We start from the raw sequence: 17,843 nt of genomic DNA, 5'->3' as shown, positions 1-17,843 counted from the left end.
CCTATGATAAAATAGAAACAGACGCGTGTAATCAAGAATTACCCACAATAGCAGACAAGAGAAATGGATCGTATGGAGAGAGCTTCCGTAGATTATAATATAGAATATAAGGAAAGCCATCGTTAAAACATTTCTGGGCTGTACCGAACGTTCTCAATAGAAACAGTTCTGGAATGTTGGTTGGTTGCCTTGTTTTTAAATTCTGTTCTAATCAATATTCTAGTGGCGAAATTTAAATAATGGAGTCTGGACCAGACAATCCAGTGATCAACATACTGAGTATAAGTTTACGCAAGTGGGATATGATGGCATATGTCGACAAAGTCAGTGAGCGTGACGACTCGATCTCTATAGTCACCTCTTACGTCATAGAACAACACAGATGACGTCACTAGAAAGAGTGATGACATTCGGCCTGACCTTTCCCCATGCTACCAGCCGCCATTGATTTCAGTGCTCAACAATGTTAGACTTCCAGTCGATGTTTTTCAATGCTGTGTGTTGTAATTTTTTTGTACATTTGTTGTGGTTGGCACCGGCAAGAAAGTGTTTGATGGCACAGGTACATGAGACGAATGTGAGGTAGAAACATCGCCGATGATAAACCCAAGTTCAAACGAGCCAAAGGTGATTGAAAATCAACAGTTCGGCCTTTTATGACGTCACCTAACAACGAGTTTGATAATTAATGGCCCGTCGTCAAGCATTTTGTGGACTTTATCAAGTTACAGTGGCCCGCTCGTTTCTGACAAATTGCGGGCATTTTAATGATAATTCTATCCATTTTTAGCTATAATGTTGAATAATCAGTCATCGAAGGACTGTGTAACAAATATAGTACCACAGATGGTGTCTAAAAGTGGCATGTAAATGTCAAAATAGTTAAATTCCAAAGACAATAAAGTATTAAAACTGGCTCTTGGACGCCAACAACTGAAGGCAGACCACCATACTTGGGAACCAGCTTGTATAATTGTGTGAGCACATGCCTATCTTAGTTCAGATTCCCCTATCTGTTGTCTGTATTAAGATTACTGCTTAGACCTCTGTCCCAGAAACCAGTATAATGTCAGGAGTTGTCGACATTGACCTTTGAGGATAGGGTACACAACAGATCTTGTATATTTCATAAGTTCGAATGGATTACAAAGTCATCATTGTGGTGATTTAATTCGATTTTGTGATACTGTAGAAAACGCATTACCGAGGGCTTTACATCCACCAAATAACAGAAGATTTGATTTCCCACAGGAGTCACGTGTCTCTAATGCATTATGGTCGGAAATTAAATTTGAGCACGGTTTGAACGTGCGAGGCTTATTAAGATGGTGAGACTCCCCATCGGCTAGGTAATATTTGTAACAAGTAGCAAGTATTGTGACAGCTGAAGGGCTCCCCATGCAAACTTTCTTTACGACTGTTATAGACCCTGACAACCTCTTCCACATGACTGGCAGAAGTCATTGATAACATGTGTCCAGTCTTTGCGGCACGATCTTGCTGACTGTGATTGAACGAACGTCCTGAAACAGACGCCCCAGAATTGACGCTGAGATGATGTAGGATGAGTGAAGAAGATTTGTAATCTCTGTTTTCTTCCCCTCCGTGGGACTGATAGTAATTATTCCCGATTTGATATTCAATGGGGCAGGTTGATCAATAGTCTGTATCGCAGACCCAAGAACATAAACTCAAGCCCAACTTAAGTCTAGATTGAGCTGACTGGTCCAGACTGCCTTAGCTTAACACTCAGTGTCTGAGTATATGTAATTTTGAGGGAAACGACCAAATCCTTTTAAACTGAAAAAGAGGCCCAATGGGATAGGAAGTTTTAGAACTTTGCCTGAGAAAATCTAGGGACGTAGGGATTTAGCACTGCGGAAAGGGTTAGGAGCTTCAGGGATATGAGACCAACTAAGAGTACCCTAGCTCTGGGCTCAATTTGAATTTGTTCTTATAAAAAGATTTGAAGTCTTGTAATTGTAAGGGTGACTTTTTCATTTTTTATGACGAAGATATATGTCTATTTGCCCTGATGGAGATTGTTACACTAACTCCCGGTTCGTTAACAAATAATTCCATTAAAATTGAAAAGAACCCCTGTGAACTCACATACTGATATACAATGTAGCTGACATATGTAGTTACCAGAAAGGTGTTGCTTATGCAGATATTTGCAGTTGCCCAAATAGGATTATGCAGTGTTGAATGGGACTGTGAGGTGTTGGTGTTACACTATTTGAGGTAGCCCAAATTGAAATGTAGAGTGTTGGTTTTGCAATAGTTCCAGCTGCACGAATGGGGATGGATAGTGTTGGTGTACAATTCGGAAGTTGTAAAAATGGAATGTGTAGTAGCAGTATGATTATCTGACCGATATCCGACTCATCCTCACCATCGGGATTCCACCACACACACTCACACCGGGCACATCATTGTGGCCAACCAATACCCATCACTCAGCCAAGTAACTCTACATGACTGTATGACACTGGACGCCTGCTTGGAAGCATGGAATCAACTAGGCGGGAAATACAGAGCGCGGTAGTATAACACCCTGTCGCACCCAGGTTGCAGGTAGACCAGCAGTGGATTACAGGTAATCCTGACCATCCGTGATGCACGTGAAACGTTGCTTACGTGGACAGTCTCCGCTTATCATCCCTACACAGTAGATAGGTATGTGCAAGTATGAATATTTTACACTATCACTGGGCGACAAAGGACTTAGTGCTGACTCTTACAGTGTGGCACGGTGATCTGTCTCATTATACAATGAAGTATTGCTCGAAGTACCCAAGACAAGTAATTTGGGCGATGTTTTTTTCGTGTTATGACACGTTGAATTAATGGCATTGTCCTTAACAAAAGCGTATCGGTGCATGGTATCTTTCCTTTAAAAAATACCCAATTAAGCTTCCCAGGACATCATTTATATGTGTCATGGTTGCCATGGGTTTCACGACATCACTGACCCAGTTTGCCGAACAACAGATCCCTTGATCGCCAAAAGAAGTTATATTTTCGCAATCGAATATATTTTCAGCTTTTGAGACAAATGAGACTAAGTTTTTGTTAACACTAATGACATGATATGACTATTATTATTGTGGTGGTCATTTGTATTTGTTATTGCTATTATTCATACTACACTCGGCAGAGGCTTTAATTTCTGTAGCAAACAGAAATATCAATGAAATATCAATGAAATTATCATCAACTGAATGTGACCAATAGTCTACTGTTTGAGTAAACGTGCACGCTCGTGCACGCATCAACTGGAGCCACACTACACACTTGTAAATTTACATTAATACCGTAATTGTTCTTTCACTAACTGTTCTGTTACCATTACACAAGAACATGTTTTCCTAATTTAGGTGCGTTTGTTCGTCAAACATACACTCTCGAACAGCCCACCTTCATGGCAAACTCTCTATTGTATCTATAATCTGTCTGAACCACAATAGTTTCCCTTTCAACCAGCCTTTGTTGCAATGCTAAGGCTTTAAATGAAGTCTAGTCATCCTCCCCTCGTTCCGGGACACTAGAGATCCTTCCAATTTAAATGGAGTTCGAAAATATAGCTTATTTATATACATTCAGAGACTAAGCGTTGGACGCTTCATCAAAACCAAGTCCGGACTCATTTTTGGATCGCCGTTATCCAGCAGCAACATTGCTGAGTTAATCAACAAGTTTATTCTGCACAGGGAACTGAAACATAGTGCAGTAGGTCCACATCACGGGGATGCAGATCCTGGCTTGTAACGTATAGCACAATTAGTGAGTGAGTCAGTTTAGGTTTACGCCGCACTCAGCAATATTCCAGCTATATGGCTGCGATCTGTAAATAATCGAGTCTGGACCAGACAAGCCTGTGATCAACAACATGAGCATCGGTCTGCGCAATTGGGAACCGATGACGTGTGTCAAACAAGTCAGCGAGCCTGGCCAGCCGATCCCATTACTCGCCTCTTACGACAAGCATAGTCGCCTTTCAATGGCAAGCGTTTGTTGTTGAAGGCCTATTCTACCCCAGACCTTCACGGGTCGTCAAGCACAAAGATGATGAATGGGTATTGTTGATGTTTTGATGTTCAGCTGCTGTATCCTTCAACATTCCATCTTTGTTTGTCAAACACACGATCTGAGGCTTGGATGTTGTTGTTGGTGTAGGGATGCAGCTTGGTGTAGAGCTGTGTTGATTGCAGGAAGCATGCCGGCAGAGTTCACCGTTGGATCTGCACAGACGATCCCGATGAGGTCCTTCGTGTTTTTCTGTGAACGTGTTTGCTTGGCGTCACTCCCGGGAAAAGAAATTGTGTGTATTTTGTCTTCAGATATGATTTCAAGGTTGAGTGGTGAAAGTTATGAAGGAAATGTAGCGACTGTAGCGATTTGTGATTGAAAAGGGGTTGACTCTCTGCTGTGTTTTGGGAGTGCAGTTTCCGGGATATCATATAATATATTATCTGAAATGGAACGCGGACAAGAACCTTAGCAATAGCAGATGTGCATGTCTTTCACACGTGTGATTCACGTGTTACCTCAGAGGTTATACTAAACTCATTGTAGTTGTTGTGTTTTCGAAACCTTTGTATGTGCAATTATTAATGTGTTCAGCGTGTGTGACTGATGGCTCAACTCACTCAATATTTTCACGCCAGTTTGAATGACAAGCGTGTGATTTGAAACAGACGTGTGTATATTGTTGGCTATCACAAGTGGGTTTGTTGTTTTAATTGCATTTACAAATTCTTTGTAAATTCCATAACTTTGATCAAATCATCTTACTAAGTGAACACGTTCGTAGGATGGTATTCTGCTCAGCAACTTGAATCTTGACACGAGATCTATATATGACACATAATATGCCCGTGGTAGTCTAAATGGTTCAATGGATATCACACCAAATTATTCTGAATAGTAGTTTTGTTTTTCTGAAGATCGTGAACAAGTCATGAACTGGCACTGTGCCACATGTGCGCCTTTCCCAAAGCTATTGTGTTATTCTCCTTCATGCTTGATCTGCCTCTTGCGGTGTCATGGCCTCTTGGCGCATGGCATTACGTTACACGATTGCTTGAAGTAGTCCAGATACCATGCATACATGACTGGACTCTGTCTACATGCTAATCAGTTCAGTGACAACTAGGCGCGACGTGGGATGTGTATTTCAATCAGCGAGAGGTGTCATGTGATGTTATGGACTTTCTTTACTGCGAACTTAGATATGTAATCGGTGATAGGAAATCATTTCACAGGTGTGAAGTAAACAATATTAGTCATATACGTGTTTATGGCGGTTGGAGCACTTGTAACTGTTGTTTACTGAAGTTGATCGTAAAACGACACCTGGGATATTTCACACAGGTACTTACACGTATGCCCGCCGAGAGATTGCTTTCTGTCATACAGATCTGTGTTATAGATAACAGTGTGCATTTCACGATACATATCAGTAACTGTGTGGATATCTTCAACAGTTGCATGTCGATGACAAAATCTCGTCTTATATTGTGGAGTTCGGGAATCTTCCTCGTTCTGCTGAAAAGGAACTTCCTCGTCCCGCTGAAGACAAAGGCCTAATTCTGTTCACCGATATATTAACTGGAGCTTACCTCTTCTGTGATAGCTTTAACATTCTGACGTTCAGTCGAATTCGTTTGAGGACTGGACCGTTATGTTTTCGCTCTGTTGGTTATGAATCCAAACCACCTCCAACGACAAGTCTGTGACTTTAACATGTTCTATTTAACTATAATATGTTGCGTACCTGAATGATATGTAGATATTGACTGACTTCATCAACTTTAATATGATGATTTCTTCTTGGATATCTCAGTAAATTCTTAATCAGGCATCAAGCAGTCCAGACTCTCAGAAACAGTTGATATACATCAACGTGGGTCAACGTTTATACGTTAACATCGGTCATCATTGTCAGTGAACTTGAAGCAGATTTACTGTACAATCGGAACATGCTACGGTAAATGTTTGATGGTGACCTTTGTTCCTGAAACAGTGAGCTCAAAGCCCACTGACCCATCACACTAACTCACAACCCTTCTGACAACTTGGGACACCGACAAAGAGGTAACTAGGTACCGATGGGATTACATACCAGGACAACATGCACGTCAGCTGTATGAACAGTCGGTCGAAATAGCAGAAGTAACAGGACTTGTGCTTGCTCCAAAGAACCTTGACTTGGATTCATTGCGGAGTTGTACTGTGTGTGTTCTCCGTGACTTCAGGCAATCGGTTTACCATTAACAACATAGTAAAGTGTCTTGAAAACAGATAGCGACTTGTCATACTGAGGCATTCATTCAGTAAGCTGTGCGTGTTACCTGCATGGATTGTATGTGGATTCGTGTTTCACATATTTCCTGCACTCTTGTTGTACCTATATTCTTGTCAAAACCAGACATTTGATGAAATATGTGGATATGTCGTTTTGTGGTGTAAAAGGTGGAAATGAAGAGGATCTCATTCATTTGCGGCTCTTTTCCGAGACAACGTATTTTGTGACACAACGTCTTGTCGGGGAAGTTGTAACGATGAATATTCCACACTTTTTGTTGTCTTAAACGTAGCGTCAGCGGCCCAGCCGTGGGCGTGTTTCCTTTAGTTATACTCCACGTATACTGCCACAATTTGTGTTTATTCGAGTTTTATGTGGAATCAGCATCTCGAGCGGATACACATCACGTATAGGATCCGTACCAGTGCTTCCTCGGATGTAACTTCACATAAAGGGTCTGCATACGTTTGTTGCCTCTATTTGTACTTCTTGTATTGGTTCGGCCACTTAAAGGACCCGTGTTTGAGTGTTTCCTCAAAGAATAGTCTCCTGGGAATCCATACTTGTGTTTCCTTAAGCAGAATTTCGCCAAAAGGATCCATTCGCGTGTTTTGCAGAACGACACGTCGTCTGTAGGATCGATTTGTTTTGCCAAACAGTACGTCATTTGATATAGTATTCATACTTGTGTTTCTTCAAACTGCACTTCGCATATAGGGTCCATACGTACGTTTTACTTAACAATACGTCAACTGTTTGACCCTCAGTTGTGCTTCCGCAAACTACACTTCGCATATAGGGTCCGTACGTACGTTTTACTGAACAATACATCACCTGTTGGAACCTCAGTTGTGCTTCCGCAAACTGCACATCACCTCTTGGTTCCATAAATGTATTTCCCCGAACAATACGTCGCCTACGGAATCCATATATGTGGTACTATTATTGTTGTGTTGTATATTTGTACTGCGAACTCACTATCGTCAGGTACAGGGTGTTAGCTGAGCGTAGCTTCAATATGGTACATGTGAATGAAACCTATCATCCTCGTCTTCCTCACCAGATCACGTTGCTGGAGAGGTTCAAGCAGGAACAGGTGCTTCAGAAGGCCTTTCTACAGTGTCAACAGCGCCATAACTCTACACCCCAGACTCTGACAGGTAGGTCATTGTTTATTTTGTGTGTCTATTTATTTATTCATTGCGGAGAATATAGACGGAAATATGATGTCTGGGATGATTGATAGATGTGGATAAAGAGAAGTAGACATGGTGTGTATTCCTATACAGCGCACCCACCACTGTCTCATTCACACACACTCCACAGCATTATACACATCTACAGTCACATCCTCATCACACACACCTGTCTACATTCCAGTTAGTACCTGTCCTTCAACGCCTTCCTCCATGCCCACACTTCGTCATCCGCACCGGGCATCCACAAACGCCTAATTCACATCCGTATTGACAACTCTTCTCCACCCACACTCACACCATCATGGACAACCACACCTCCACGCCCACAATCACACCCACACGTCCACACCTCATCCACACCCACAGCTCCACCTTGATCCACATAGACTCAACTCTCCACCTTCTTCCACACCCACACCTCACTTCCTCCACATGCACATCAGCACATCACCTCACCTCTACTCCACCAACACATCAACACCTCCACCCTCGTCACATCCCATCCACAGCTCACCTCTCCTCCACCAACACATCAACACCTCCACCCTCGTCACATCCCATCCACAGCTCACCTCTCCTCCACCAACACATCAACACCTTCACCCTCGTCACATCCCAACCATAGCTCACCTCTCCTCCACCAACACATCAACACCTCCACCCTCGTCACATCCCAACCATAGCTCACCTCTACTCCACCAACACATCAACACCTCCACCCTCGTCACATCCCATCCACAGCTCACCTCTCCTCCACCTACACATCAACACCTCCACCCTCGTCACATCCCAACCATAGCTCACCTCTCCTCCACCAACACATCAACACCTCCACCCTCGTCACATCCCAACCATAGCTCACCTCTCCTCCACCTACACATCAACACCTTCACCCTCATCACATCCCGTTCACAGCTCACCTCTCCAGATAACAGTCACTGACGTCCGAGCGATGAATTTGCGGAATCGGAGTGCGTATTGACGCGTACCGTTACGAGGCTTGCAGCCCCATGCATAAGGAGCGGAAGTGCTATGGAGCAGTTGAATTACATTTAATTTCTGGACCCTGCCTTTTTAAATCGACAGCAACGGAGGCACCATTGGTTAATTATTTCCGACAATTGCCCTGCTTCCGCTGCCCTCACTTCGGATATTGCTGAAACCACGAATGACGTGCCCCTGAGTGTTTTGGAATTGGACGTTCCCGATAGACTCTAATTCAAAAGAAATGCCCGTCGATAGACTCTTCCTAAATTTGGGTGTGATTTGCAGAGATTTGACATGGAGTGTGGAATGGGTTTTGTGGCTTTTATTTTATGTTACAATTCGGAGGATGTTTGCTCTTGCTGTTGATAAACCCAAAAGGTCTATCTGTGACTATACGTGATATAGTGGACGTTTGTTTTGGCAACAACATGTTGCCATAATCATACTGAAAGTTAATTCGTTGAAATCCTTGTTTTAATGAGGGTGTGTCATGTGATGTGAGTCTTGGCATGGATGAGGGCGTGGCCGGAGAGCTATTTATGATAGTGTGGATGTGTTAGTTGATAAGGATGTGACTGGATGTGGATAAGGGTGAGGGGTGTAATACATACACCCTAAAGCATATGTGCGTATACCTTTGTAGAACACGAAATCCACTGAAGAGCCCTGTGCCACAAAGCTATAGCTATGGAAGGGCTTTAGTGATCGTAAATGCTTTACTTAAACAAACACTGTCCTTGAGCTACACACTTACACTCTCATCCATCCCCACACTGCCACACCCCCATCCATACCCACACCACCACACCCTCATCCAAACCCACACCACCACACCCTCATCCATACCCACACCACCACACCCTCATCCATACCCACACCACCACTCCTTCATCCAAACCCACACCACCACACCCCCATCCATACCAACACCACCGCACCTTCACCCATACCCACACCACCACACCCTCATCCATACCCACACCACCACACCCTCATCCATACCCACACCACCACACCCTCATCCATACCCACAATACTACACCCCCATCCATACCCACACCACCACACCTTCATCCATACCCACACCACCACACCCTCATCCATACCCACACCACCACACCCTCATCCAAACCCACACCACCACACCCTCATCCATACCCACACCACCACACCCTCATCCATACCCACACCACCACTCCTTCATCCAAACCCACACCACCACACCCCCATCCATACCAACACCACCGCACCATCATCCATACCCACACCACCAGACCCTCATCCATACCCTCACCACCACACCCTCATCCAAACCCACACCACCACACCCCCATCCATACCAACACCACCACACCTTCATCCATACCCACACCACCACACCCTCATCCAAACCCACACCACCACACCCCCATCCATACCAACACCACCACACCTTCATCCATACCCTCACCACCACACCCTCATCCATACCCACACCACCACTCCTTCATCCATACCAACACCACCACACCTTCATCCATACCCACACCACCACTCCTTCATCCATACCAACACCACCAGACCCTCATCCATACCCTCACCACCACACCCTCATCCATACCCACACCACCACACCCTCATCCAAACCCACACCACCACACCCCCATCCATACCAACACCACCACACCTTCATCCATACCCTCACCACCACACCTTCATCCATACCCTCACCACCACACCCTCATCCATACCCACACCATCACACACTTATACATACCCACACCACCACACCCTCACCCATACCCTATTCTACCCCGGGCCTTCAAGGGTTTAAGGAAATATAACTCTGACATTAGCTATAAAAATAAAAATGTATCTATCAAACGCAGGTAGGATGAAATGGCAATGTGAATGTAAGCCTTCTAGCTATGACTGTATGTTTCCCAGGGACTAGAGAATGAGGGTACACTGTTTCACAGATTTCGAATCATGGCGAAGTTTCAGCTTAAACTTTAAAATAAACTTTAATGTATCAACAATGAATTTAAGAGAAATGTTCTTTTGAGGTTTTTTTAAAATACGATTTGAAAATTTGTCCGAATTGCGTAGATAAATGCTCACGCTGTTGATCATTTGATTCGTCTGGTGTAATTTATGTACAGAGTGACAACATATTGCTAGAACAGCGCGGCGATAAGCAGCAAACCAACCAATCTTCAATGGAGATTAGTGCTTAGTTTTTCAACTCTCTGCTTTTTCCGAAAATGACTTTTTCCTCAACTAATGGAATATGCTTTTTTCATCAGAATGTTATTTGCAATTGAAAATAGTGGATGTAAAAATTGCCAAAGCGTCAATTTCACTCTTGAAAAAGGCAACTCTGATATTCAAGCTTGTAATTTTCAAGTGAAGTCGGATTTGACGGATAGCCAGTTGGCATTTGAAATTCTTATCCAGACAACTGGGAATATAAACTGCGGAATTGGAACTCCGGCGCCCACAGTTAGGATCAATGTATTATGAAATTGGTTTGTCAGAGGCCACCATGTAGGTTCCCACTTGGTTAATTAGGCATGTGCGTCTGTGGCTGCATGCGGATTGTAATCAGCACTTACTTCCGGTTTGACGTTGTAAAAACACCAACGACAAGTTTGAGTGAACGTGTTTTTCTTCTCTTTTCAACGGAAACAGGGACGCTTGTTCAGTTTTGTGTTCATGTTAGTTTGTATAACGTACTTGTTGGGTATATTGAGTATGCCTTACTAACGGGCGTGTATAAAACCTCCAGCTGGTCGAAGCAATTGAGCGACAAGCTAGGAGGTCTCAGGATGATTCAATGACTAAGGAGCGGTGGGGTAGACTAATGGTTAAAGCGTTCGTTCGTCTCGCCGAAGGCCCGGTTTCGATTTCCCACATGGGCACACTGTGTGAAGCCCATTTCTGTTCTCCCTGCCGTGATATTACTGGAATATTGCTAAAAGCGGCTTAAAATTAAACTCACTCATTCTAAGGTTTAATAATAGGTACCCGATACACACTCACATGTTAACGTGAGTTTGATAATCACCGGTCCCGTCATATCAAAAACCGTTAAAACATGGTACTTGTTGGTCCCTGCCTGGCGTTCGGCATTAATGGGTACAAAGACTGGTCGGCTTGGAGTATAATCTGTCTCAACTGGGTATTCATGTTTAACAGCCAGCACTATAAACCAGTTTAAGTCTGGCTTACTACAAGCAGTCACACATGCACACGCATGCACGTCGTCGTATCAGCGAAATATTCTGAAGAACAACGTTACACAGCATTTCACCTCACTTCACCTCACCTCACCTCACCTCACCTCACATCACATCACCTCACATCACCTCACATCACATCACATCACATCACCTCCCCTCCATCACGTATTGTATATATGTTACCGTCAGATTGTGAAATAATCAGTTATTTCGTGAAATTACTAAAAATTCCAGACATTTCTTGAAATGACTAAGAGTTTCAGTCATTTCGCGTCTATATACTTCAGCCATTTTTCACGACTATTCATCCTTGTGGGAGGTTCGGTGGTGTAGCCTCAGGTTCGATTTCCCACAGGAGTACAATTTGTAAAGTCCATTCCTGGTGTCCCTTTGAGGACCGTCAGCCTAGTTTCGTTGCCCTTATTTCCCAACCTGACTGCTCGTGTTGCACATCAGTGGCCAATGAGCGCCAAGTTCCTGTGCACTTTTCAGCATGTTGGGGATTCAGAAGACGAAAGTCCATTGTCTGATAGAGACACAACCAACAAGCGGTCGCATTGACGAGAGTTATGTGATAGCATTCGGATGAATGCAGGTATAGCCTTTCTCCATGACTGCAAGGGTTGCTAAGCCCATGAGTATAATACTTCTATCCGTACAGAGGCAAATCTAAATACGCAAGTCTGTTAGTGGGATAATGTGAACAGTTTGTATTTATGCTTTTCAGATCACATCCTTTACCGAGGCAAATCTAAGGACGCTAGTCTGTTAGTAGGATAATGTGTTCATTTTCATGCTTTGTCTGAGGCAAACATTACCACAGATACTTTAATTTCTAAATTTGAAACCTCGCGACAAAGACCTCTCTGTCTATAAATATACCAGATTCCATATCAGCAGTTATCTACAGTTATACACTCTCAAATGTGTAAAATACACTAGGTTTATCGTCTAAACAGAACATAAAACAGCTGATAAAGATTGACAAAGTAAACACTAACGGGACAATAGTCGTTCCCACCGTTTATCTATTACAATGAGTAAGTTCGTCGCCGCACTCATCGTTATGAAAGCTAATATGAATACAATGTAGTTGTAAATCATCGAGTCTAGACCAGACAATACAATGATCAACTACAGCCAACGACACGAATATGAATAATGAATGGAAGCGTTTGTGTATTGAAATATTAATGTTTAATAATCTGATTAACGCATCTGAATGTCACGCCAAGCCATAATAGAAACAAACGCAATAGCCGATATTCTCACTCAGTATAGTTGAGGCAGTATAGTTTCTGAACCGGATATCTGTGTTTGGAGTCAGTATAGTCTCTGAGCTGGAACCGGATATCCGCGTTTTGGAGTCAGTATAGTCTCTGAGCTGGAACCGGATATCCGTGTTTTGGAGTCAGTATAGTCTCTGAGCCGGATATCCGTATTTTGGAACCAGTCTGGTCTCTGAGCCCGGTACCCGTGTTTTGAAGCCAGTATGGTCTCTGAGTGGGATATCCGTGTTTTGAGGTCAGTATAGTCTCTAAGCTGTAGAACCCTGTCTTTACAGTCAGTATAGTCACCGAGCTGGGCCTCCCTGTTTCGGGATCTGTATAGAGTTGACTATCCCAGTGTCAGAGCCCACATCCCAGAGTTGGGTATCCCTGTTTCGTGATCATAGAATCTCGGAGCTTCGATTCCATGTTTTGTGTCTATATAGTCTCCCAGTCATGTATCCCTGTCAAATCGTAGCAGACTCGACGCTTAAGTCCATTTTTTCCTCGCCAAACCATTCTCTCTCAAACTATATTGATGGAAAAAGTATAGGATCACATGAAAGGACACCAGTTCCTTTATTTTTGTCCAAGGTTTCTGCACAAGCTTTTTATCGCATAGTTTTTTCTTCATAAGCCCTGTACCGCATGGTTTGTGAGGAAACCTGGATATACATAAGGGAGCACTTGTGCTCTTATGTGATCCCTAATGTTTTTCCCTCAGTATATATCAACACGCAGTAGCCTCCAGCATGCCTTAAGTTATGGTCACTTGTATACTCAATACTAGCCATTATCAACAAAGCACCACAAACTTAACGCTTCTTTACATTGCAGTCTCCATCCCTGTCTGGCAAGGATCAGACTAATGGCGCATCTATAAATAGATCCATTACTTACGTACACGATAAAAGCTCTGCGACGAAAAAGGTTCACTATGGACAGTTCTCGAGTAGGATGTCCACCATAGTTAACATTCATAATAAAATGCATTGTGTCATGGGAGACTGCCTTGTAGTAAGAAGGGACACGCTCTGTGAGGGAATAAACAGTAGGCTGAGAGTTGTAGGATGTGTCTGGCAAGGTATCTAATCCAACTTCGACATGGTAGGAAGTATCATGCAGGCGTTTCGTTTTGAAATATTGGGAAACGAACGAGTGTCAGGTAGGTAATCCTTAACATGTTGACGGTGTCTGCATACGACACCCGTTTTAAACTGCGAAACAGCATCAAAACTATATTTTGGGGATTGTTTTTGTTCTGAGAAATTATCATTTAAGCTAATAATTATTGACTTAGAAATTTGACCAAGCATAGGCAACGGCATTAGACCGGGCTATAGTGCCCACGTAAGTAAAAACATTTCTGAAAAACGTGGAATGTTGAAGAAATCGGCGCTTAACAAATAGATACAATCCATGATATTGTATATAACTGATTTACTACATGGAAGAACCGTTTATGTAACGGAAAACAGTTGAGGTGTATTTGGAGTGTTCTTGTCGTAATTAGATATATAACGTCATTGCCGGAGAACGGTCTTGATTATCAGAGTGAGTGAGTGAATTTAGTTTTACGCCACTTTTATCACCACTCCAGCCATATCTGGGGACACCAGGAATGTTCTTCACACATTGTGTCCATGTGGGGAACGAACCCGGTCTACAGTGTTAAGAGCGAAAGCTTTAACCACTAGGCTACCCCACCGTCCCATAGGTCGGGACTCAAACCCACACTCTTATAGTTAGACACTTAACCGTCAGGAAACAAATTGGGGAAGCGAACCCGGGTCTTCGGCTTGTCGATTGTTAGAAACAGATAGTGTTGGACGCAGATAGCCAAACAACGGAGCCAACTATATGAAATGGATCGCCAATCATGAATAACAACATCGGGTGTTCACAAAATAATTTAACACGTCACGCTAACAACTGGTCGATTATTATTTTTGTTGTTGTTGTCTTTTGTTTGTTTGTTCACCTTTGAAATAGAAGATGTATTGGCGTTTTACCACGGTATTCAACAAAATTTTGCAGTCATAAGCTTACCGCGTGTCTTTATGATATGGATCACTGTTAAACAGTGATGACACCAGGTGTTCACGAAGTAAGTAACCATCCTCTGGCCTTACAGTAATAGCCCGCCTGTTCGCCCAAGCAAATGGTTGTTTTTCAGTGCGACCTTGACAGGACATATGTTTTGGCGCTTTGACAATGCGTCTAACAAAATTCAGCAGTCACAAGCTTCACACGGGGTTGACGCGTTTACTGACGTTTACACAAGGGGCTATATCGAACGTCATCGCGTGTCTAGTCGACACTTCCTGGGAGTGTTGTAAGCTCATTATCCTAGCTCCAAGGCTGTATCGACATGACTTCAACTGATCTCAAGAGACAGGATATTGTCACCTCTATCAACATGAGACCTGGGTCTTGCAAATATGTTCACATAACGCTCACACAAAACTCATTTGTAAATCGATAGCGACCAAGTGTTCGACAAACGGAAAAAAACGCCATGCTAGTTTGGCCATTGCTGACTTAAGATGAATAAAGGTTTCCTTTAATGTTTTGAGTAGATTCTAAAGACTTTGTAAATATTATAGAAAGTTCAGAAGGAGTACTGACATGTTTGGAGATACATATTAAGTAATAACCAACGTAATTGCAATGAGAATGCAAACTTAAAAGATCTCTATTTTACAGCAATATTTATGAAACTGAAAGCCCCATTTCTTTATTTTCACGAAGATTCAATCTTATTTACCTTCATCTCTCATCTCTTCAGTTCAGAACTCGCTAATAAGCTACACAAATAAAAGGGTAACAGATATTGATAATAACGCGTATCACAGTCTGGTTCAGTCCACACTGTTCTGGAAACGTACGTCATCCATAGTTCTTGGAAATATTGCTCCCGTGCTCGTATTGAAAACCATTGTCGAAACTAGTGAACCCTTTTTGACGATATCTGTGAAACCATCTTGACCAAATCTTGAGAACCTGTGCTGTCCAAGTCTTGGGAACCGGTCTTGACCATGTCTTACGAGTCAGTCTTGTGTGAACCCGTGTTTGTTTGTGTGTTTGTTTGTTTGTTTGCAAGTTTTTCAGAAAAATGTCATCATCTAATACAGCGTCTTAAAAAACGAAAACAGAGTATCCATTGTCTGTCATGTTTAAATTCCCATTACTCACAAACCCAAAGCCCTATGGAAATATGTGAAACAGGGACCACAAAGGTTTTCTGGACACGCTAGGTGATCCGGTAATGAGGCTTGGTGGTCAAGGAAATGACCAGTCGGGCCATAAAAAAATCAAGCCTGCGCTGCCTATAAATAGCGTTGAAACAATTATTTACAAGTAAACCTGAGGCTGAGAACAGCTGATAATTGACTGGCAAGCTGTGTGATAGAATACATCCGTCCCCTGACCCTTGTTATGTAGGGGTCGCCCTGACAATCAATTGTGTCCCGTCCTTCATCACAGTCAGTGGCATCTCTTATAACACAAGTCTTGAGATTAACGACGAAACTGCTGAAGTGTTTAGTTAGGATAAATCTGTTATGAACATATGTCACAGTGTTATCAACTTATCGTACATTTCGCCTCGTTTCGGAGACGTATATCTTTTCCTGGATATTGGGATATAACGGTGGCAATTTTTAACGAGTTAATACGTGTTGTGTGCGTGTTAAACTTTAAAGTCACTTTGTTATGATGTCAGCCATATGGTGAACAGAGTATTGCAAATTTGATAGAAACACCAACGGTTGGTATCATGAGTAACAATCCATGCCGTAAGGTCACTATGACATGCAATAAGTCGAAATGATATCAGCCACCGAAAAACTGCATACCTCAGAGTACACCTGGTACTGGTTATCGTACGGGACCAAGGTCAAAAGGTATGCGAGGCCTGTCTAATTGTTTTGGGTTCATGTAAGCAAACTGCAAACAAAGTTCTTGGTAAGCCAAGCAAATTGCGAGTAAGCGCTTGCACTTTTTATCACTCCAGAGCAGAAACTAGATTGTTCGTGAACAATCTTGGTGAACTCCAACTCTTCACCCCTACCGCTTTCGCTGAACATCCAGGGGCGATGAAGTAGCCTAGTGGTTATAGTGTTCGCTTGTCAATCCGAAGACCCGGGTTCGATTCCCCTTATGGGTACAATGTGTGAAGCCCATTTCCGGCGTCCCCAACTGTGATATTGTCGGAATATTTCTAAAAGAGAAGGAAAATCATATTCAGTAACTCTTCACCGCCGTATACAGAGTTCATGTAAATGAAACAGACATGCCTTTAAATAACCTCACAATTGTTCCAATACAGTAGAACCCGATGATAACGGACGTTGACATGGGAAACGGACATACCGAACTATTCCGACCGATCAACACAAAGTACCACCTCCGTGGTGTAGTGTTTAGAGCGTCCGCGCAGAGCGGAAGGTCGCGGGTTCGATCACCGGCCGCGTTATGAAAAAAGGTTGAAATATGGTACTGGTTGTACCCTGCCGGGCGTTCGGCATTAATGGATACAACAAGGACTGGTCCGCTCGGTGTATATATAATCTGTCTCAGTTGCGGCATGGTATCACAGTGGGCTAGTGCTATAAAACCAGCCTAAGTCTGGGCTAGTACAGGCCGCCACACATACACACGCATGCATATGTCATATGAGCGAAATATTCTTAAGTACGACGTTAGACCTCATCTAACTTCACCTCAACATATATAGTACCACAAGAGCATGAATAACAAATTGTGCATAATGCTCTAAGAGTTGCCAGGAATCCTGTTTGTATAACACGATGCATGATCCTTTGTATCAGAGGAATCGGGATGTAACAGACTTTTA

General features: G+C 43.0%; 1 protein-coding gene across 1 annotated transcript in view; it reads left to right on the top strand.

Moving 5' to 3' along the window:
* The window catches only part of LOC137256171 (secretin receptor-like), a 148,341-nt gene that overhangs the window by 110,876 nt on the left and 19,622 nt on the right, over positions 1-17,843 (top strand). The window contains exon 3 of the mRNA XM_067793876.1: positions 7,374-7,470. Within this exon, the coding sequence (XP_067649977.1) occupies positions 7,374-7,470 (97 nt within the window). The remainder of the gene's footprint in view (positions 1-7,373; positions 7,471-17,843) is intronic.

This window comes from Haliotis asinina, chromosome 11, assembly GCF_037392515.1.
Source record: "Haliotis asinina isolate JCU_RB_2024 chromosome 11, JCU_Hal_asi_v2, whole genome shotgun sequence".
Classification (NCBI taxonomy): domain Eukaryota; kingdom Metazoa; phylum Mollusca; class Gastropoda; order Lepetellida; family Haliotidae; genus Haliotis; species Haliotis asinina.
Note: the sequence above shows the minus strand (reverse complement) of the source record. Positions and strands in the feature narration are given on the sequence as shown.